Raw genomic sequence first — 23,320 nt, 5'->3', positions numbered from 1 at the left:
AAGCAGTCAATACTCTAGTCTTCAGTCTCACATGATCCCCCACAAATCTAAATGCTTATTTGGTGGTTTCTTAATGTTGAAAAGAGTTGTGCTGCATAATATTTTTGTAGAAAAAATAATACATTTTCTAAGAATTGTTTGATGAATAGAAAGCTAAAATGAACAGGTAAAATGAACACTTTTGATCAGTTTAACACATCCTTGCTGATTAAACGTAATCACTCATACATTTTTAGATTATATCTTTCAAAAAATAAATAAAAAAAATCTCACTGACCTGAACTTTTGAACATTGGTATATATAATGTAATAGAAAACCAAAAGGTTTTTAAGAATTACAAACACATGTAAATGAGTTACTAGCATTTACAGTATATAGCAGTAAGATCGTAATAAACAGTAATAACCCAAGGCCTAAAATATATTATGAAACATATTCCTTACAACCCATGTAGGTCTCATGGCTACCAGTCACAATGCACATACCACCACTGCATTGTGCGAGTGTTTCCTCCCTCCACAGAGACCACTGGTATCTAGCTGAAAGAGGCAGTATAATAATAGCTGCCTTTTTATTAATGACATTGATATGAAATGGTGGATAAACAAACTAGTTACGGTTTTCATTTGACTTAAAGGAACAGAATTACCTGTAATACAAACACATTAAAGTATTGATGACCTGAGGTTTTGAAGAACTGATTGCTGGTATATGAAATACATAAAAGGAAAGTGGCTCTAAATAAGGTAACCTATAAATGCGTTTTATTTTAACACCTTAACTAACAGTTGATCAAATCTTATTCAAAATGAACTAAATTTAAGGCACATTTTGCACATTTTTGCAATGCTTTTTTTGAAAATCATTGCAAAACAGGTCTATAATGTGCTATGGAAATTTTTATGTGCATACTTTTCTGAAGGCCTGTGTATCAGCTAGCAGATAATGTCCAGAGCTAATTTCCCTAGGCAAAACTTTCAATACTATACCACAGCATGGAGAGGATAAAGTATTGACCCACATTGTCTATCTCCTCTTGCAAGGTCGCTGCTCCAGCAGTGGTAATCTGTCCCTGGACGTGCTTGTCACAGTCTCCTCTTGTAGATTAAGCTCAAGGCATAAACCATCTGTTACTGTAACATCACTAAGTGGAAGCCTGTGCTTATTAGATGAGAGCAGCTTTTTTTTTCTTTTTGGCTAGACAAGGAATTTCACCTTGTTTGTGTACATAGTGACCTACATGAATGTGAGAGTGGTTTAGAGTGTTGATGGTGTTGCCCGATAAACTAACCCATTTCTGCACTAATGCTACTGAGAACATTTAAAAAAAATATATACATTTTTGCTTTGGAGGAATAGTACTTTAAAGTAAGCTGTAAACTGTAAAGTAACATATTGATGTCTATTTAAATTCGGTACAGCAATGAAGACTGTTACCACAGGATGGCAATGGAGGACAAGATGAGCACTGACTTTGTATGTCTGAAATATGACTGTAATTTCTAAACAGTATTTTGCATTCATTTTTAAATGTATAAAAATGCTTTATTAAATAATAAAAATAATACATTGCTTTTACATTAATTTGCTATTAGATCTACTGTCATATTTATTACACAAAGCTGTTAATATGTACACTGTAAAATATATATTTGCTAGCTAGCCTACAGTAAGGTCTTCTAAATTAATGACTTCAAGTAAATTCAAGTGAAAAAATTGTTAGAAAAATTATTATACAAGTTTTAAGATGAGGTATAAATAGACTATTAAGATTATAATTTGTTATAAGTTTTTAGTCTACACTGTCACATTCATAAAACAGCAAGTCATATTTTTGTAAATGAAAGTTTTATTTACTTTAGCTATTTTGTTTTGATTAACTTCAATGACTTAATGACTTAAAACATGACTTTAAGTCTTTTTTCCTATAGTTTTATATTTGAAATATTTTGTTTTAGTTTTTGCCTTTATTTAAGCTACAAAATGTCACAGAAATATGACTGTTGCAGGAAAGTCATAGCTCACTGAAGGGAAAAATGACTAATGAAATTATAGAAATAATGTTTATTTCTTTTCGAGTTTTAATTAAAACAACAACTTTGAATTATACTTACAAACCCGGAATTAAAAAGATACAAGAAATTTAAAACGTCGGTGTTTTTTGCGTAAGTGTGAAGAAATAATCAAATAGATGATCAAGATGAAAAACAAGTGAGGTTGCAAAAGCAGCTCCCTCTTGTTTACACTGTCTGTGTATCAAAACCTAGTGAGTTACCTACTTAGAGAGCATTTCATTAGCATTTCTATCACGTTCTCGTACAGCATTTTTGGCCATCGAAATGTCTAAAGCGCCCAAAAGCGATGCATGCGTCAATGATGCCCAAAAGTGCTGTACGCGCCTATGAATGCCCAATACTGTCCGTGCAGGCGGCTCGCAAGGTTTTAAGACACAGCCATGAGTTTCCCCACACGAGGGAGGCGGAGGCTCGGGCCCATTTCTATTTATAATGGGCTGAACAAATTTTGCAACTGTAAAGGTCAATGAAGGAGTCGGCTTGAAAATAATCTGTAGATGTTGAGACATGCGCAGATGCGGGATGATGCCATATTGGACACACACATACACACACCGCTCCTGCTTCAACCAGAGCACCGGATCACTCAATTCAGATAGACGGAAAAAACTCGCATAAGGTAAAAACTACATTATCAACATGAACTTCATTCCGTAATAGTGATCGTGGCCGACACGGACTCGCGCTTCTTTGCGCGAATTTCCGCGTCCAGGCGCTTTTTCCTCGTTAAAAACATTTGGAGGTTGTTCGTAACAGCCCGAAATATACAGAAGCGTCTGCGTAAGAGTTGATAAAACGGTCCGAAAAATAAAGTAACCTCATTTATGCATAACACGAATGTCGAGCCACCGCACTTTCGATTCTGCCGACAAATATATTTGCGATCCGAAGAGACGCGCGCCGGGAATGTCGTTGAAAAATAACGTTTATGTAACAAGCGATATTTTCGTGTCGTGCTCTTCCTCAAAGCGACTCTCGCTCTGTTAGTATTGACTTTATTTTCAAACTGCCATTTGACCTCCTTTCGATTTCAAAGGACACAACGCTCAAGCGTAAATATCAACACTTAAGTTTACATATTCGGGCGGTGTTTATATAAATGTTTTTGAACGTCACGAACCGGTCGGTGTACGTGATTCAGGTGCGCAGAATATGAGCCGAAATCCTCGTTCCTCATGTGTCAAATCCACTTTCAACATGGCGGGTTAAGGTGTGTTAAAACTGCCATGCAAAATCTTTGAAGAAGGAAAAAATAAAACCGCACTGCTTACGCATCCAGTTTTCGTTTCTTTCGCTGCACCTGGACGTGCTTTAATGAATTAAATTTAAAGTTGTCGTTTGCCGACGTCGGTGGAGTTTTTTTCCGCTGCAATACTTTTAGAGTGTGTTAAGTACAGTAGTGTATCACACATGCTCATACAATATTTCCTGTTTCGCTTTGTGTACTCTTCGCTGTGCGGGCTGACAGAGCTATAATTTTAATCGAATATTATCCATAATAATCAAACGCTTCCCCAGTTTCAAAAAGATATTTAGCCTAATAAGACGTCACACGCGTTGACCAATGTACAAACCATCGCGTTCTTATCAAATCAACTGTGATGATTTTGAATTAAAAGCGATTAATTTTCCGCAAAACGCGAGCAGCTATTTATTTGATTAACCTTTATATTAGCGGATGTTAAGTCCACAGGGTTTTATCCACGGATTCATAAGGGCGGATTAAATTGATGGCAGTAATGAAAGGGAAATGGAGTCACGCGTTCGGAGATGAGATGAACTGAGATGAAATTATATTTTTTGTATTATTCTCGTTAATTCTCTGCCTGACCTGAAAGAGATGAATACGCATAAGTCTCGTCGTGTCTACGCTGGTCTTTAGCCTTTTTAAACTATCATATATATATACACCAGGCCAGTTGGTTTAATTAAACCATTCTGCCATGAGAAATAAAGATAACAGCTACAACACGGTTATGGAATTTATGGCATCCAAATCACTGATATGTCAAAATACGCTGAATCAGTCTGACTGCGTGTAAGCTTTGATAAAGCTTGACATTTGAATCGATTGAGCCAGAAAACACTTTTTCATTAAGGTAAAATCTAAGTGCAGAAGAACAAGACGAAAGCAGATACGACACCTGTCCGGAGCTTCCAGGGTGGGAGGTATGAGGGAGAACGGTTTGACCCGCTAATAAAGGCCCGAACCCCCAAAAGTAAGTTAAAACAAAGGACAGTGGTCTTAAAAGTGGCCTACAATTATATGTTACGTTTCAGGAGCCACAAAAGTTTACGAGTATCGAGTGAATATTGTCACTTGCGGCCAAATAGTCGATAGCAAACAGAAGTTGCTTTCCTCTGAGGAGTAACCATAGCAACAGTACGCAGCTTGAGCACGTTCAGTACATAAACAGAACGTGGCAAATACGTTTTATTTAGTACAAAATACGTGCTTTTATAGATGTACATATCACAGATACGTGTAGCAGTGGAGATAAATGACATTTTGGGCTGCGCGAGATTCACTTGAACGATTTTGAACTGAATATTAGCGTAACTAAGTCATTGCAGAATATACGTCGCACACATGTTGATTACGCAACATGTACAGCACTGGTAAGCAATATTTAAAGCATGGTAAACACACAAAAGCTTTTAGATGTGCAGTGTGAGTGAGAGATATGCGATATGTCATAGGGTAATCAGATAGTTTACCCTCGGGTCGCACAGATCGGGTGACTGCCGTTGTTCTGTTGTGGATTGAATAATGCAATTTACATACAGCTCATTGTGATGTAATTTCATTGAGGACGTCACAACACCAGAGTGAAAGCAAATGTAGGTGGTAATCCCAATTAGACAGACTTTCACATTTGTGATGACTTATTTGGGAAACTTCCCCTTCGTGTTGTGACAAACATCTTGCAGTGAAGGAATGGGCAGTGTTCATTCTTATTTGGGATAGGTTTATGCATACATCCTACACATATTATCCAGCATTATCAGCTCACTTTTAGGCCAACAGCATGAATTTCCCTTTATAAAGGTCAAAACGTTGTTTTTACAGAGAATGATGCCATGGGTATTTTTCTTTGAAATAACAAGGAACTCAATACTTGCACCTTGGGATGTCATCATTGTGTTTTTGAGAAGTGATGTCATCCTGTTTCAGTTCAAGATTTTGTTTATAGTAACGCATAATGCTTTACTATAAAAAAAAATCAAGTTGAACGCCAGGTATAAATGTCAGTGAATTACAGTGAATTATAGTAGTTATTTTATAGGCTACTGTTGGATTTCAGTCCATCTGACTTGTCACTATCATCTTCGACGTCAACTTTTTTTCTAACTTCATCGAAGTAAATTCAGAGTGGTTAGATTAAATATAATGAACTGAACACTTTGTTGGTACTTAGGTTGGGTTTGCAGTTAGCAGTGTAAAAAGGAAATCGCTCTGAGAAATAGAATTTGCAATTTTACACTTATTTTCACACGTTAAACATGAGAACGCTTGAAGACTTGTGTTTAATATGCATGCAAGACACCAACAGAGAATTGACCACACAGTTGTAATAGATACTGTAGGCCTGTTTGAGTTCATAACATGCATTGCAACATTAACTTAACTATGCAATCAGTTGTATCTGACTCTCGGCGACCTTATGGAGAAACAGCACTGCTTCTTTCAACTGTTTAATGTTCATATTAGAATGTTTTGATGTTGTCAAGCCAGTAAGTTTTTCGTCATCCCAGTCTTCTGATTCCACTGTCCATTCCCAACATAACTGATTTCTATAGCAAGTTTGCGCAAATAACGTGGCCAAAGTAAGTCAGTCGCAGTCTAATCATTTCAGCTTCTAGTGACAACCCATGGTTTTATGCAATCCAGTACCTTTATACACATCATTTAGTGTTTTATTGTTTGCTGTTTTAACTTGTGCTGTTGCTACTCAGTTATGTATCTCAGTATATTCAAAAGCTCTTTCTTTTAACACATTACCATTATTGAGGCTCTGATGTGCATGTATAATTGAATACTTGAATTTACTGGCTTCTCTGTCAGTTTAAAATATTTATTTAATGGGGGTATTCCAGGACTCTTGCCTTAAGCATTTTCCTATATTCCTGATATATAGACTTTCCTGGAAAACATTAGGCAAATAAGGCAAATAGTCAAATTGGATTGTGTGCTGTGGGTAACAATTTTTTTCATTTGGCATTGTAATGTTATCAGGACTGACCAAACAAATGTATCGCAACCTCCTAAACTAAACATTAGACAGATGAACACGCAGCTAGCCTTAACAATTCCTCTCTCCAACTTCAGTGATTAAAATGGATTATTAAATGAGTCTCAGACTGAAAAAGGCCAGAGCCATTTATTTTAATAAGAAAAGCAATGCTACATTGTGCTCCGATAATCCTTTAATTCCCCTTCCACAATTTAACAAGTCCTGGATTAGAGCGAGAGAGGGCATCTGGCTCAATATGAGCTAATCGATCGTACGGGCTGCCTAAAATCTGGATTTGCTCTGAAATAGCCCACATCATAGATTAGACTTGATAATTCACACTAATCCCATATCTTCAATCTGGAGGTGTCTTTCCACCCACAGGCCCAACTGCGTTAGTTGAACCACAAAGAACCCACAATCAAGACATCCAAACACAGCAGCAATGAATATGAAATATCTGTTTGTCATTCAAACATTACTCGTTTGATTTTAACAAATATTGCTAACAAAAACAAACCTCACATTATTAAATTGCTTTTTACACAAATGATTTTTTAACATTTTTGCAAGCCCAGTTAATGGGACATGGATCACATTTCTGTCTGACAGCCATTTTGGATACAAATTCCCATGAACTGGGGAAAAAAAAAAACACCTTTTCCACATTTAAAACCCGCATACTGTAAGTCACAGTGAGTCCTTATGTCAATTTCCGCTTTGATTCTCATCTTTTTCGACTGGGTTAGTGTGGAACACCGCCAGAAATATCTACCAAATGAGGGACAGAACCATAATAATTTTCTGTGGAATTGGTCTGCTGTGTTTATAACACACAACAAATGCGCACACACAAACACCCAAACACACACACACACACATAACGATACACTGTCATCATGGCAAATATTGAGTGAGTCATTTGCAAGGAAGTGGTTTCAGTGTTAAAGTGCACTTCTCATTCTTAGTTCCATCTGAAACCAGGACTTCAATAGAAGAAACATACTTTAGTGTCACAATGTATGCATTATTTATTGCTCTTCACTGCAAAATATAGAGGTTTCTTAATGGTTCTTTGGAGTACCTTTAAATAACTTTTTTCTTATGAAGAATGTATAGTGTTCTTGAGTTGCAAAAATGAATGGAAATGGACTGATGGAAAAGCTGTTGATGTTCTTCAGATCAGATATTGGTTTCTGGATAGATTGTTTTTGAAGAACTAGAGAATGAAAAACATGTTGGCATCAAAAAACAAAAACAACATACTTATTAGTCCCAAATGAAAGCCGTATTGAGTGTTGAATTCATTAGGAACCTATGCAATTCAATAGTCTTAAAAGAAAAGTTCACTTCCAGAATAAAAATTTCCTGATCATTTACTCACCCCCATGTCATCCAAGATGTCTTTCTTTCTGCAAATAAATTAAATTTTTTGAAAAAAACATTCCAGGATTGTTCTCCATACACTTAAAAATAAAGGTTCTTTATTGGCATCAATGGTTCTATGAAGAACCTTGAAAATCCATGGAACCTTTCAAATGCAGAAAAGGTTCTTGTTAGTCAAAAAACATTCTTTAGAACGGTTCTTTTAGCAACTGATCAGTAAAAGGTTCATTGGTAAACCAAAAATGGAACTTCTACACTGTAAAAAATAAAAAAAACAATTTGTTGAGTCAGCTTAAAATAATTTGTTAACCTGCTGCCTTAAAATTTTAAGTTCAGTCAACTAAAATAAGTTTAGGCAACTTGAAATGTTAAGTTGTACTAATTAACAACTTAGATATTTGTGTTTGCTAAACCTAACAGATGGGTAAGTAACTCAGCTGCCTTAAAATTTTAAGTTGATTCAGCTCAAATATCTAAGTTGTCACCTAACATTTATTTAACATTTCAAGTTGAATAAACTTTTTTAGAGTTGACTGAACTTAAAATTTTAAGGCAGCCAGGTTACAAATTATTTTAAGTTGACTCAACAAATTGTTTTTTTTACAGTTTATGGCATTACTGCAAAAACACCCTTTTGGAACCATTATTTTTTAAGAATGTATAAGCGGACTTCAGTGGTGGCCAACGGTCAGCTTCAGTGCAGCTTCAAAAGGCTCTACATGATCCCAGCTGAGGAATAAGGGTCTTATCTAGCGAAACGATCTGCCAAAAAAAAAAAATTATGTTCTTTTTAACCACAAATGCTCATCTTGCACTAGCTCTGCGATGCACGTCTGCTTCTTCATGCATTACGTAATCGTGTTGGAAAGGTCATGCGCATTTAGTTCGGTTCAAAAACGTAGCGAAAAAAAACTCAAAATCATTGTTTTACCTTTTTTTGTAAAGGCAGTTTGACTTTCTTTGCACATTTGCTGGGTATTTCCGCCTATGTCACGTGTGACTTTTCCAACATCATTACGTAATGCGCGAGGTCAGGCTGGTGCAAGACGAGCATTTGCGGTTAAAAAGTATGTAAATATTTATTTTTTTTAAGAAAATGACTGATCGTTATGCTAGACAAGACCCTTATTCTTTGGCTGGGATCGTGTAGAGCCCTTTGAAACTTCTTTGAAACTGTAGTTTGGACCTGTAAACCATTAGCCACTATTGAAGTACACTCTATGGAGAAAATTCCTGGAATGTTTTCCTCAAAAACCTTTTCTTGCAACTGAAGAAAGAAAGACATGAACAACTTGGATGAGTAAATTATCATGGGGGTTATACTAAATCATTATCAGGAAATTTTTATTCTGAAAGTGAACTAATCCTTTAAATTGTACAGTATACTAGAACAAGCAAAGCAAAAATGAGCAAACAAGGCTTGTTTAGTCTTCATTTCTTAATTCAAAGAAATAATACAATGTTAAAAGTGTTAAAGCATTACTCGACTACTGTTTAGTTTTAGCAGCAGTGGTTGTAACCAAAACATGCTATTTTTAAAGACATCAGTGTTTGAAGCATGCAGTCATTATCATCAATGCAATCATTAGCTTTTCACATACTGACATCATCAGTGCAGAAGATCCAAATAACAGCCAACAGGAGAGCAGAACAGACTTTTAAACCAACAGTGCTTAGATTATCTGAAATTACTGCAAGGTTGTAAAATGGTCCATTTGCTCAGCCTTTTTGTTTGAAGTTCACATTGTTAACCTAGTGAACAATCCAGTATTTCTATAGACAGTAGTCAGAGTAGATACTGTATTTGATTTGACGTCAATGAACAATGGCATGAACAGTATTTAAGATTTGAAGATGAGAGCAACAACGTGTAACTTGTGAAATTCACATCTTTGTCACACTGTGACAGAATCAAGAGTGCACTCTTAAAAATAAAGGTGCTTCACAATGCCATAGAAGATCCTTTTTTGTTTAAATGGTTTCATAAAGAACCTTTAATATCTGAGGAACCTTTTTGTTTCACAAAAGGTTCTTTGTGGTGAAAGAAGGTTCTTCAGATTATAAAAAGGTAAGACCAAAGATGGTTCTTTAAAAGAACCTTTGACTGGATGGTTCTTTGTGGAACCAAAAATGGTTCACTGCTCTCTAACATTGGCTGCTAGTCTGAGCTAGCATGGAAAATGATATGAATGGATGTGTTAAAGGGGTCATCGGATGCAAAGTTAACTTTTGCAGTGGTTTTTAATTAATCTGCATAAATAATATCCCCTTTTTTAAAACTGAGCCATTCTCAGATGCCAGCTGTCTCAGTCCGACCTTCATTATTTTGATGCCGGAGCAGGGATGTAAGTTAGACAAGAATATCTCAGATTGAGCGACTGAGGTGTTGTGTTGCTGGATGTAATAATGAACATAGTGGTCGTCATTTACTCCCGACATCTGAGCTGCTAAAGATGCAGTGAAGTTTGTTTGTGAAGGGAATGCCCCTCCCGATCTACATAAACGCGTCTATGTTCGTGCAAATCATTCGTGATCCAGCTTCACCTACAGCAGAAGTGAGTATAAGGGTTTTTTATGAATCTTTGCGATCGCCTTTGCTAATAACGTGCTAGTTAGCAAGTTTAGCAGCTTAGCTTAAACGCGGCTAAAGTAAACAGGCTCGTCACTCCACAGAGAGAAGAGAGGGGCGGGGCGAGCAGAGCTCATTAACATTTAAAGCAACCTTGACCAGAACAGGATGATTTTTGCAGAGCTGATTTTGACAAGGTAAAACGGGTGTTGTTTTACACAACCATTGAGAATTTTTAACCAAAGTATATTATAGACTTTTCATTAAGATCCTAAAGTATCATATCACCTGGTGGAAAATGGGCATCCGATGACCCCTTTAAATTGTGCAATTGTTGAACGTTTAGAAAAGTAAAAGAAATAGGGAAGTTCCCTTCATCTTATCCTCGGTTTCAGATGAATGAGGGATTTATCTCGAATCTTTCAGAGGTTTTTTCATGAACAAGTCCTCAGCTGTGCTCAGCATTGGGAAAAAAAAACACTAGGCTCTCCCACGCATTTTATTATTTTAAGTGAAACATCTGATGACTCATCATGACATAAATGGATTCATGTAAAACCAGAATCTTTGGTGTATTTATTCTTATTCTTATTATAATGTCATTAGACAAGGTCTTTGGTCAAGCTAGTTAGTAGAAAAGAGAGAGAGAGAGATGTGGGAGTGATGGGAATGAAGGCGCTTGTCACACTTGTGGGTTTTTCTTGCATTTCTCATCAAAATGCGTCATTGCATTTGATTATCAAACAGTCATTTGCAGATATTTTTCTTTAAGGCCAGAAATAAGAGGATATAAATAAACTATATCACATTTTTTATCGTGTGAAACAAGATGTTTGGGTGGAATTCAATTTAGTTAGGAATTAGTTGGGTCGTCAGAGTACTAGAACCACAGACGACAAAAAGCAGTTTACTCACAATGAGCTCCTTGAGAACGGAACACATACTTGAGTTATAAATTGCAATGGGACATATTTTGGAACACAATAACATATGAAATTGAGCTGGTTAGAAACATTTGCGATCATGTACTTGCACAGAAAATGGTTTGTTTGAGTATTTAATTATAATACCATACCATACGAAATACCACAATACCATCACCACCAACATGCACATACGCACTTTCTTACTGTGTTTCTCTTTTCTACCAGGCATGGATTGTGTAGAGGAGGAGGTGGATTTTAACTGGGAGGAGTACCTTGAAGAAACTGGAGCCACTGCCGCCCCTCACACTTCATTCAGACATGTGAGAACACACAGACAGAATGTCTCTCTCTCTGTCTCTCTCTCTCTCTCTTTATGTGTGTGTATGTACTGCTGTTCAAAACATTGGTATCAGTGAGATTATTAATGTTTTTCAAAGAAGTTTCTTATGCTCATCAAGGTTACATTTATTTGGTCAAAAATCCAGAAAAAAACTGTAATATTGTGAAATATTATTTTAATGTAAAATAACAGTTTTCTATTTTAATACACTTTAAAATCTAATTTATTCCTGTGTTGCAAAGCTGAATTTTCAGCATCATTACTCCAGTCTTCAGTGTCACATGATCCTTCAGAAATCATTCTAATACGCTGATTTATTATTAAAATTATATATGTTGGCAACAGTTGTGCTGCCAAATATTTTTTGAAACCTGTAATACTTTTTCAGGATTCTAGAAATGTTTTCTAACAATATAAGTCTTTGCTATCACTTTTTTTAATCGATTTAACTTGCTGAATAAAAGTATTAATTTCTTTAATAAAAAGAAAGAAAAATGTACAGACCCCAAACTTTTGAACGGTATTATATATTGTTAGAAAGTATTACTATTTTTATTATAAATAAATGCTTTTCTTTCAACTTTTTATTCAACATAGAATCCTGAAAAAAGTATCACAGGTTCTAAAAAATATTAAGTTTTATTTTATTAACTGTTTTTAACATTGATAATAAATCAGCATATTAGAATGATTTCTGAAAGATCATGTGACATAGTAATAATGCTGAAAATGCAGCTTTGATCACATAAATAAATTAGATATTACTGTATATTAAAATAGAAAAACATTATTTTACATTGTAATAATATTTCACAATCTAATTTTTTTTCCCTGTATTTATGAACACATAAACGCAGATTTGATGAGCAAAAGAATCTTCTTTAAAAACATTAAAAATCTTACTGATCCCAAACTTTTGAACGGAAGTGTAAATAAAACAATATACACAACCATTTAAAAGTTTAGGGTCAGTATTATTTATTTATTTACTTTTATTTAAAAAAGGATATGTTAAATGAATTAAAAAGATGATAATTTTGAATAAATGTTGTTCTTTTTAACGTTTTGTTGATCAAAGAATTCTGAAAAAGTATTAGTTTCCAAAAAATATTAAGCAATACAAGTGTTTTCAACACTGATATTAAATCAGCATATTGGAATGATTTCTGAAGGATCATGTAACACTAAAAACTGGAGTAATAATGCTGAGAAATTCACCTTTACCAGCACAAAAATCCATTATGTTTTAAACTATATTAAAATAGTAAATAGTTATTTTAAATTGTAATAATTTATAATATTTGTAATTGTAATAATGTCACAATATTACAGTTCTTGGTCCAAAAAAAAAAAAAAAAAAAAAAAAAATAGACTTCATAATAGATCATAATAGACTTCCTTTTAAAAACCTTAAAGTTGAACAAACCCCAAATCAGTAAGATCTGGGGGATCAGTAAGATTTTGAATGTTTTTTAAAAACATTTCTTATGCTCATCAAGGCTGCATTTATTTGATCAAAAATACAGAAAAAAACTGTGATATTTAAAAATGTTATTACAATATAAAATAATGGTTTTTATTTTAATATACCTTAAAATATAATTTATTCCTGTGATGCAAAGCTGAATTTTCATGAGCTGTTACTCCAGTCTTAAGTGTCACATGATCCTTCAGAAATCATTCTAATATTCTGATATATTATCAGTGTTGAAAACAGTTGTGCTGCTTAATATTTTTTGGAACCTGTTCTACTTTTTTCAGGATTCTTTGATCAATGAAAGGTTAAGAAAGAACAGCATTTATTTAAAATAGAAAGGTTTTCTAACAATATACACTACTGTTCAAAAGTCTGGGGTCAGTAAATGTTTATTATTTCTTTTTTTGAAAGAAATAAATACTTTTATTCACCAAGGATGTGTTAAATTGATAAAAAGTGATAGATTTACATTGTTAGAAAAGCTCTATATTTTGAATAAATGCTGTTCTTTTTAACTTGATATTCTTCAAAGAATCCTGAAAAAAAAGATTAAAATAAAAATTGGCAGCACAACTGTTTCCAACATTGATAATTCTAATAATAAATCAGCATATTAGAATGATTTCTGAAGGGTCATGTGTCACTTATGACTGGAGTAACAGTTAATGAAAATTCAGCTTTGCATCACAGGAATAAATTATATTTTAAAGTATATTAAAATAAAAACGATTATTTTATGTTGTAACAAAATTTTTACTGTTTTTTCTGTATTTTTGATCAAATAAATGCAGTCTTGATGAGCATAAAGTGACTTCTTTAAAAACATTACTGATCCCAAACGTTTTGAGTGGTAGTGTAAGTGGTGTTTTGGAACAAAGTTACTTTGCAAAAGCTATAAAAAATAGACTGATTCCAACATTGCCACATTGTGCAACCTGTTTCACTTCAAATTCATGAGCACGGTTAAAAATACAACCCAGAAAACATGAAATACAGGTTAGGTTTGGCACTACGTTGGGTTGCTTCTTGAAGTCTAAAGTCTTTAGGTCACGAGAATCATTAACAATCATTAAGCACATTAACAAAATAGAAAGTGTGCGATTTAACTTTAAATTAAAATTGATCACTTTGATTACTTAAGGATGCAATATCAGCAGTATATTACATGGTTATCACTGTTTTGAAGCCATATATTTTTAATGGGTGAATACTGCAAAGTCTAACAAGACTGATGATACTAATCTGACTGAACTTTACAGGTGGAGCTCAGTCTTCAGAGCAGCTTTCAGCCTGGAATGAAGCTTGAAGTAGCTAATAAAGGCAGTCTGGATACATATTGGGTGGCCACCATTATAACCACATGTGGTCAGTTGCTATTGTTACGCTACTGTGGCTATGGCGACGACCGCAAGGCGGACTTCTGGTGTGACGTCATGACAGCCGAACTTCATCCTGTCGGCTGGTGCGCTCAGAACCACAAAACGCTTCAGCCACCTGAAGGTAAGGAGCAAGTGCGAACTCAAACTAACGCACATTCAGAGATACATGTCTGTTCAAACACAGATAAAGCTCATGTTAAAACAGCCCTTCCTGACTAAACAAATGATGTCCAAGCCCAACAGCAACACACACACACACACACACACACACACAGTTCTTCTAATTACGTAGATCAGCTTGTTAAAAAAATAAAAAAAAAAAAAAAAAAATCAACAGCACCAAGAGTTTAAATACTAATGCTAATCAAACCAACAGTGATGAAAAAATGGGTGACGCTATTTTCAGCTCAAATTCTCGCTATTAACAAACCATTAACTATGACTTTTGCTTCAATAAACTACTAATTTGTTAATAAGGAAGCTGTTAAATTTAGGTATTGGGTAGGATTAGGGATTTAGAATATGGTCGTGCAGAATATGCTTTATAAGTACTAATAAATAGAATATGAATAGGTATGCTAATAAGCAACTACTGAGAACTGTTCCTTATACTAAAGTGTTACCCAAAATTGTTTGAAAATACAAGTGAATTATTGAGCAATGTCTGTAACAGATGGAAAGCCTGAGTCAGGCTTTAGGTTTAAGTGGATCATTTTCTCCCAAAGGTGGGATTGATTCTTTGGAACTGGAAGCAAGTTATCAGTGTTTTTTTTTCCAGTAGACCATATCATTTCTTCATGAACTTTGACCCGGATTTTTAAACAGGAATGGTGAACAGTCACAGTTCTTTATAATAATCCAGTGCTTGCTATCTTGTTTGTTTATATTGTAATTGTATCTCTATTATGGTTAATAAAATAAGTTCTTAGTGTAGTATTTAATATTTTTGTGGAAGGCCGTTTCCGCCACTGAATAAAAAATTAAAAGGGTGATTGCAACTTTTAATCTCACAATTCTGACTTTTTTCTCGCAATTTCGAGTTTACATCTCGCAGTTCTGACTTTTATAACTCGCAATTGCGAGTCCATATCACACAATTGCGCCTTTATTTCTTAGAATTGCAAGTTTATATCATGCAATTCTGTGAGATATAAACGCACAATTGCAAGTTATAATGATCAGTTCTGAGGAGAAAAAAAGACTGGTATGTTTACAAAATTGCAAGTTTATATCTCACAATTCTGACTTCATTTCTTAGAATTGTGAGTTTATATCACACAATTATGACAATTTCTCAGACTTGAGAGTTTATATCTTGGAATTCTGACTTTTTTAACTCGCAATTGTGAGTCCATATCACACAATTGCGCCTTTATTCCTCAGAATTGTGAGTTTATATCATGCAATTCTGACTTTATTTCTCAAAATTGCGAGTTTATATTTCACAATTCTGAGAAAAAAGTCAGAATTGCAAGTTTGTGTCACAATTCTGAGGAAAAAGTCAGAATTTTGAGATAAGTCGCAATAACCTAGTCCATATCACACAATTGCGCCTTTATTTCTCAGAATTGCGATTTATATCATGCAATTCTGACATTATTTCTCAAAATTGCAAGTTTATATTTCACAATTCTGAAAAAAAAGTCAGAATTGCCAGTTTGTGTCACAATTCTGAGAGAAAAAAAGTGAGAATTTTGAGATAAGTCGCAATAACCTAGTCCATATCACATAGTTGCGCCTTTATTTCTCAGAATTGCGAGTTTATATCACGCAATTCTTACTTTATGTCTTAGAACTGCAAGTTTATATCATGCAATTCTGACTTTATTTCTCAGAAATGTAAAAATGTAAACAGGCCCTTAGACAAATACAATCAGAATAATCAGAGTATTAAAAAATGTCCTGGCTCTTCCGAGCTTAATAATGGAAGTAAATGGGTGTTGAAATTTTGAAGTTCAATGAAGTGCATCCATCCATCATGAAAGTGCTCCACACAGCTTCGGGGGCTGGTTAATGAAGGCATTCTGAAGTGAATCGATGCGTTTGTGTAAGAAACATATCCATATTTAAAACTTTATAAACTGAAATCGCTAGCTTCCGCTAACTGGCGTACGCGCGTTCATAAGAGAGTGGCGTTCCAGCATTTGACCAAGAACCAAGTTTTGTTTACAGCAAAGGAAAACCAGATTCCTCTTGGCTTACATCGAAATCCTTTGACATTTTTATTTACAAATCCTCATTTTGTACTTCTAAATCGCTTCTCACTGGAGATTACACTACGTGTACGTCCTACATCCTACACCATCCGTTGAAACGCCAGTCTCTTGCGAACGCAAGTACAACAGTTAGCAAAAGCCAGAGATTACAGTTTTAAATATGGATATTTTTCTTACACAAACACTCCCCGAGTAACCCCAAAACTGTGTGGAGCACTTTTTATGGTGGATGGATGCACTTTATTGGACTTCAAAATCTCAACACCCATTCACTGTCATTATAAAGCTTGGAAGAGCCAGGACATTTTTTTAATATAACTTTGATTGTTATTGTCTACAAGAAGAAAGTCATATACACCTAGGATGGGTTGAAGGTGAGTAAATCATGGGGTAATTTTCATTTTTGGGTGAACCTTTTAATACAGAAACTGTAAAAATGTATTCGACCAAGATCGGAAGTACAGGGCAAATGTGGGTTTATTGAAATAAATATCTACTGGTCCAGTAATAAATTATCTATTTATTTATTTATTTTTTAAAATAATAAACTATTCAGTTCAGTTTGTTATTGCATTTGCTATAAACACAAATGCGATTTTCAGGCTTGCAGAACATTTTTTTTCTTTGTAGTTATGCTCAGATGTACAATATTTATTGCTACAAGTACAAGTTCTATAATTAAGTCAAGCAGTCACAATTAAGTGGACATTTTTTAAATTAACTGGTCAACGGTAACAGCACCTAAACACATGCATATGTATATCTGATATAATCCTACAGGTCACAGTCATGACCATTGTAGGGTTGGGTTAGGGTTGTACCTTCATTGTGGTACTGTGGTGTAGCAGCACTTTGCTGTTTGCCTGCTGTGCATCCTACAACAAATCTGAGAACCCTTGAACATGCGGTGTATGACTTCCACCTTTGGGTTACTGTCAAATATTTGCAGTGCATTCAGATGTATTGTATTTTATCATATCATTTAATCCGGCATGTTATGACATTTGACTGGCTTAAAGACTTCAAATGTCAACAAACAGGTTACAACAAGTAAACATGAAGCCTCACGGTGTCTCTTTTCCCATCAGAAACATTTGACCTGATATCCTCCAAGCAGCTAAATCATCATTTAGTGGATTCACTAATATTTGACACCTTTTTGTCTCGATATATGTTCGAACCACTCCACACTTCAGAGAATTATTCAAATCATTTAATTTTTTTAAAGAGTAACTAGCTAATTTGTTATACCTGTCCTAGAAGAATCTAACTATACCTGTTTTGCCCATATTTAAAGAGGTTGTTTTGGCAGAAAAGGTTTTGAACCAGAAAGATAATCTTTTGAACAAAGTGCTCTGTTGTCAGATGCATACCTGAAAGGTCAAGCAGCAATAACAGGCAATTCTAATCCCAATTCTAGCAGAATATTTGATAAAAGTCATAATCTAGTTGGTTTGATGACAACACTGAATTTTTGTATTATTTTTAATATTACATAATAGTTGGTTTTAAAGGAATAGTTCAACCAAAATGAAAATTCTGTTATCATTTATTCACCATAATGCCTTTCCGAAGTTGTTCTATAATCCATACTAGACAGTTTATAATATATGGAACTGAGGGTGAATGAATGCAGACAGAATTTTACTGATTTATTTTTTTTTTTCCATATAGTTCAACCAAAAATGAAAATTCTAATCAATTATTGCTCACCCTTTTGTCGTTCCAAACCCATAAGACCTTCATTCATCTTCAGAACACAAATTTAGATATTTTTGATGAAATCCAAGGGCTTTCTGACCCTGCATAGACAGCAACGCAACTTTGTTTTCTTTGCGCACAAAAAAAAAATGGGTGAACTACCCCTTTAAGGCCCAATTTCCAAGTTTTGAAAATTGACAAAGAGAACCCAATTAAACAAATGAGATGAAAATATATACTTTGTCTTTTATTTATTACGAAAAATATATATAGTTGCAAAAGTATGTGAATCTCTAGGATTAGCAGTTAATTTGAAGGCGGAATTAGAGTCTGTCTGTTCAGAAGTGTTTTCAGTCAATAGGATGACAATTGGGTGTCAGTTTTATTTAAAGAACCGGGATCTATTAAAGTCTGATCATGTTTGTGAAAGTGAATCATGGCACAAACAAAGGAGATCTCTGAGGACCTCGGAAAAAGAGTTGTTGTTGCTCATCAGACTGGTTAAAGGTTCAAAACTATCTCTAAAGAGTTTGAACTTCACAAATCCACAGTCAGACTGATTGTGTACAAGTGGAAGAAATTCTAGACCAAAGTTATCTCCCCAGAAGTGGTCGACCAACAAAGATCAGTCCAAAGCAAGATGTATAATAGTTTCCGAGGTTGCAAAGAACCCCAGGATAACTTCTAAGCAACTAAAGGCCTTTCTCACATTGGTTAATGTTGTCAATGAACAACGATGGTGTGCATGGCAGGTTTGCAAGGTGAAAGCCACAACTCTCCAAAAAACACTGCTGCCTGTCTGCAGTTTAAGAAAGATCACATGGACAAGTCAGAAGGCTATTGGAGAAATGTTTTGTGGACGGATAAGATGTGGCCTGATTTGCTGCATCTGGGTCAAGACGACTTGCCATCATTGATGGAACAATAAATTCTGAATTATACCAGCAAATTCTAAAGGAAAATGTCAGGATAAGTGTCCATGAACTAAAATCTAAAGAGAAAGTGGGTTATACCACAAGACAATGACCCCAAGTGCACAAGTCATTCTACCAAAAAATGGTTAAACAAGAACAAATGTAATGTTTTGGAATGGCCGAGTCAAAGTCCAGACCTTAATCGAATTAAAATGTTGTGGAAGGACCTGAAGAAAGCAGTTCTTAGGATGAAAAACCAACCAACATCACAGGGTTCAAGTGTTTCTGTACTAAAGAATGGGCTAAAAGTCATTGTGCAGAACTGATTAGCAGTTCCAAAAAACGTTACCTGCAGTTATTGGTTCAAAAAGAGGTCACAACAGATACTGAAAGCAAAAATTCACATACTTTTGTACCTTGCAAATATTTAACACTGGAGCATTTTACTTAATACCTAAATGACAAAGGATATATTTTTGTCTTGTTTGTTTGATTGGATTCTCTTTGTCAACTTTAAGGACTTGTGAAAATCTGATGATGTTTTGCGTTATATTCATGCAGATATATTCAAGGAACATCCCAGGTTAAATACTCTATGGAAAACAGTATGCATAGTGTAAAATTCAACCTTATGAAAGCATTTGTGCAATGCTGACAGCTACTGAAAATACTTTCAATTTCAATTATGTAAAGTAATGTACTTTCAATGTGCAGTTGCCCCTAGGCTTCCTCTGTAAGTGCATTTTTGTATACATGTTTTAGTTTTGGTTCAAATAATTGTATTTAATCTAGAACATTCCGTAAAATACTAATAAACTTAACTTAAGTGTACTTGAGCATTTAAATATTTATTTTAAATTACTGAGTTAATAAATATGACTATTTATGGTCATTTTTTTATTTAAATGTAAGGTTGCAGTTACAGTCAAGCAATCTTTTTTTTTTTTTTTTTTTTTTTTTTTAATGTGTGGTTTCGGAAGAAACAGATAAAATCTGTGTTTGCATTTCTAAGATAAGATGCAGTTTGACACCATCAACAATCGCCAGAAACTCTGAAGCAAGATTCTGTTTCAGAAACAGTTCTGTTAGTGGTTGAAATGTTCTCCAAAATGCTACATGTTAAAGAATACAGGTGTTTGTAAAGAAGCAATTCAAATGGTTTCACTGGTGCAGTTTACATTCCTGCGTTGATGTGCTGAAACAGGAAGTAGTGGCAGAACATTCTACAAGACTCCCTCCCCTTTTTATAAAACAGCCAATAACCTTTAGTTTATATCACAGCCCAGTAAACCACACAAAGCCACTTCCTTCTCAAAGAAGGAAAATAAATAAAAATAAATAGGTAATGTATTACAACGAGCACTGAAAAGCAAACCACAATTTGCTACTTGCTATGGGAGGCTGATAGTATTTATACTGTTTAGAATCACTGTCATTTTTGGTTTTGTAAAGGATATTTAAAATGCTACAAAGTTTGTTAGCCTCAAAACTAACATACATGTACAATACATTTGAATCATTCATCCAGTGAACAACTGCAACATGTAATACTGTAATTAACCTCACATGTTTTGACAGGAAAACAACTGATAGCACAAACGGGATTCTTTAGCATTTAATCAAATGGCTTATTGAAAACTATTGTCGTCATGACCCATTTACATTAGCGAAATTAATTTCATTGAGTGCCAGAAGATATATGAGTGAAATAAATGACTTGTACGAATGCAAGTAAATGCCATTAATTAGTTTGTACAGAAGCTTAATTTAAAAAAAATGTGTAGGCGCAACTAGGAATACTGTTTGTTTTACCGTGTTTAATTAGAGCCTAAAGTAGTGTTTTGTTTGTACGCATACATTTATGAGTGTGTGTGAGTGTGTGTGTTTAGTCAGTGTGTATTTGTTGGTCATCTTTATTCCTGTCTGTTTATTTCTCAGATAACGTTTACCTCAGAGCAGGTAAGCCGAACCTACTTCTCTCTCTCTCTGTCTGTCTGTCCTCTTTTCTCTCAGAACAAGGGCATAGGTTTGGTTTCAACATATTTAAATCAACACAATGTTTTCAAGTAGGTATTTGTAGGCTTAAAGGAATAGTTCACTCAAAAATGAAAATTTGCTGAAGGTTTCTACCTGGTCTCATGACGAAAACATGCCTGTGGGAACTTCTTCGCAAGAAGTACATATCACACTTTTCAACAGAAATTGACACTTGAGGGGGTAAAACAGCGAGCACTTGTAATCGTTTTCATACAGTTATGATTACAGCTCCATATGTTTCACTTTCCAGATGTAACAAGCTTGCTCGGTAGCTCAGCTGGCACAGAATTGGACTCTAGATTCAGAAACCTTGGGTGCGAATCCCAAGAAAAACATGACTCGTGATGAAAGAGCTGAAAGAGATTGAAAAACAAGCTATAATGGCATGCATGCAATTGTGTTATTGTGTCACATTCGCCGATGGTATGTTATTTTAAAACGTCACAGAGCATTAGAATTATAGCGCCACTCAATAAATATTTCAAGTCAGAACTGTGACAACACGTTATCTCATGACCAATTCGTACGTATTTTATGTGGTGGCCAATTTGTACGACCTCACTCGTACAAGTACGTACGATTTCAGTGACTGGTAGGTTTAGGGCCGGGGTTAGGTGTAGGGAATTTGTACAGATTCATACGTATTGTGTAACTCGGAAAATATGTACGTTTTAGCTAAAATCGTATGAATTTGTACGAGTGAGGTCGTACGAATTAGCCACCATGTAAAATATGTACGAACTGCTGAGAGATCAGGCTGACAAAGCCAACGTCACATAAAAGGTACCATATGTACGTTCGTCTGTTCCGAAATAAACCGAACACTCTTTTAGTGCCACTCGGTGGACATTTCACATCGAATATGTCACGAAACATACGTGGCGTTACGTATTTCGTGTCTTTCAAAAACGTTTCTACAGGATTGGAAAATCTACTTACCCTAAGGCTATCTAAAATGTAGATGAGTTTGTTTCTTCAACTGAACAGATTTGGAGAAATTTAGAATAGCATCCTCTGTAGTGAATGGGTGCCGTCAGAATGAGAGTCCAAACAGCTGATAAAAACATGAATCGGTGCAACTAAAAATGTCTTAATGAATGTGTTTCTTAGAAACATGCAGCTTTTCATTTCACATGATGTTAATTGATAGACTGGATTATTGTGATGTTTTTATTAGCTGCTTGGACTCCTGTTCTGACGGCACCCATTCATTATAGAGGATGCTATTTTAAATTTCTCCAAATCTGTTCAGTCGAAGAAACAAACTCATGTACATTTTAGATAGCCTCAGGTGGCACCCATTGACTGCAAAGGATCCACTGTTGAGCAAGTTATGTAATGCTAAATTTCCACAAATCTGTTCAGATGATTTACAAAAAAAAAACTTGTATGGCCTGAGGGTTTAGTTAATTTTAAGCAAATTTTCATTTTTGGGTTAGCTATTTAAGATTATTTTGGTCACACTTTATTTTGAGGTCCAATTCACGCTATTAACAACCATTAACTATGACTTTTGCCTCAGTAAACTACTAATTTGCTGCTTATTAATAGTTAGTAAAGTAGTTGTTTGGGTAGGATTAGGGATGTAGAATATGGTCATGCAGAAGATGTGGTTTTTAAGTACTAATAAACAGCCAATATGTTATAAATTGTCTCACACATGTAGGAAGAACGTACTTGTACAAGGATAAAGGTGAAATCCGAAGGTTTTTAATATAATCCACAATGATGTCACAGGAAGGCAGCAAAACACATGCACATAGACGTGACCGGACGACAAACACTCAACTGAGTCCAACTTATAAAGACAGGTGATTTTAAAGAACTAATTAGGACACAGGTGAAACGAGTAAACTAACCAGGACACAACGAGAGCAGGAAGAGCCAAATATGGACACAAGAGGGAGAAACCAAAATAAACAGTCTAAAGGGGTATGACATAAATAGGCATGCTAATAAGCAAAAAGTTAATAGTGAGAATTGTTTCCTATACTAAAGAGTTAAAAAAGTGTACAGCCCTTGTTTATTTTATACTTTATAAATATTTTAGAAATATTTTCAACA

General features: G+C 34.8%; 1 protein-coding gene across 2 annotated transcripts in view; it reads left to right on the top strand.

The window, feature by feature from the left end:
• Nucleotides 1-2,549: 2,549 nt before the first annotated feature.
• Nucleotides 2,550-23,320, top strand: part of sfmbt2 (Scm like with four mbt domains 2) — a 57,318-nt gene continuing 36,547 nt past the window's right edge. Inside the window, exons 1-4 of one of the 2 annotated variants that reach the window (XM_051107434.1) lie at nucleotides 2,550-2,695; nucleotides 11,418-11,512; nucleotides 14,269-14,509; nucleotides 21,158-21,178. In XM_051107434.1, the coding sequence (XP_050963391.1) occupies nucleotides 11,420-11,512; nucleotides 14,269-14,509; nucleotides 21,158-21,178 (355 nt within the window). In that variant the 5' untranslated portion in view covers nucleotides 2,550-2,695; nucleotides 11,418-11,419. The remainder of the gene's footprint in view (nucleotides 2,696-11,417; nucleotides 11,513-14,268; nucleotides 14,510-21,157; nucleotides 21,179-23,320) is intronic. The other variant, XM_051107435.1, reaches the window with a different exon arrangement.

The sequence above is a fragment of the Labeo rohita genome, chromosome 4, assembly GCF_022985175.1.
Source record: "Labeo rohita strain BAU-BD-2019 chromosome 4, IGBB_LRoh.1.0, whole genome shotgun sequence".
In the NCBI taxonomy this organism is placed as follows: domain Eukaryota; kingdom Metazoa; phylum Chordata; class Actinopteri; order Cypriniformes; family Cyprinidae; genus Labeo; species Labeo rohita.
Note: the sequence above shows the minus strand (reverse complement) of the source record. Positions and strands in the feature narration are given on the sequence as shown.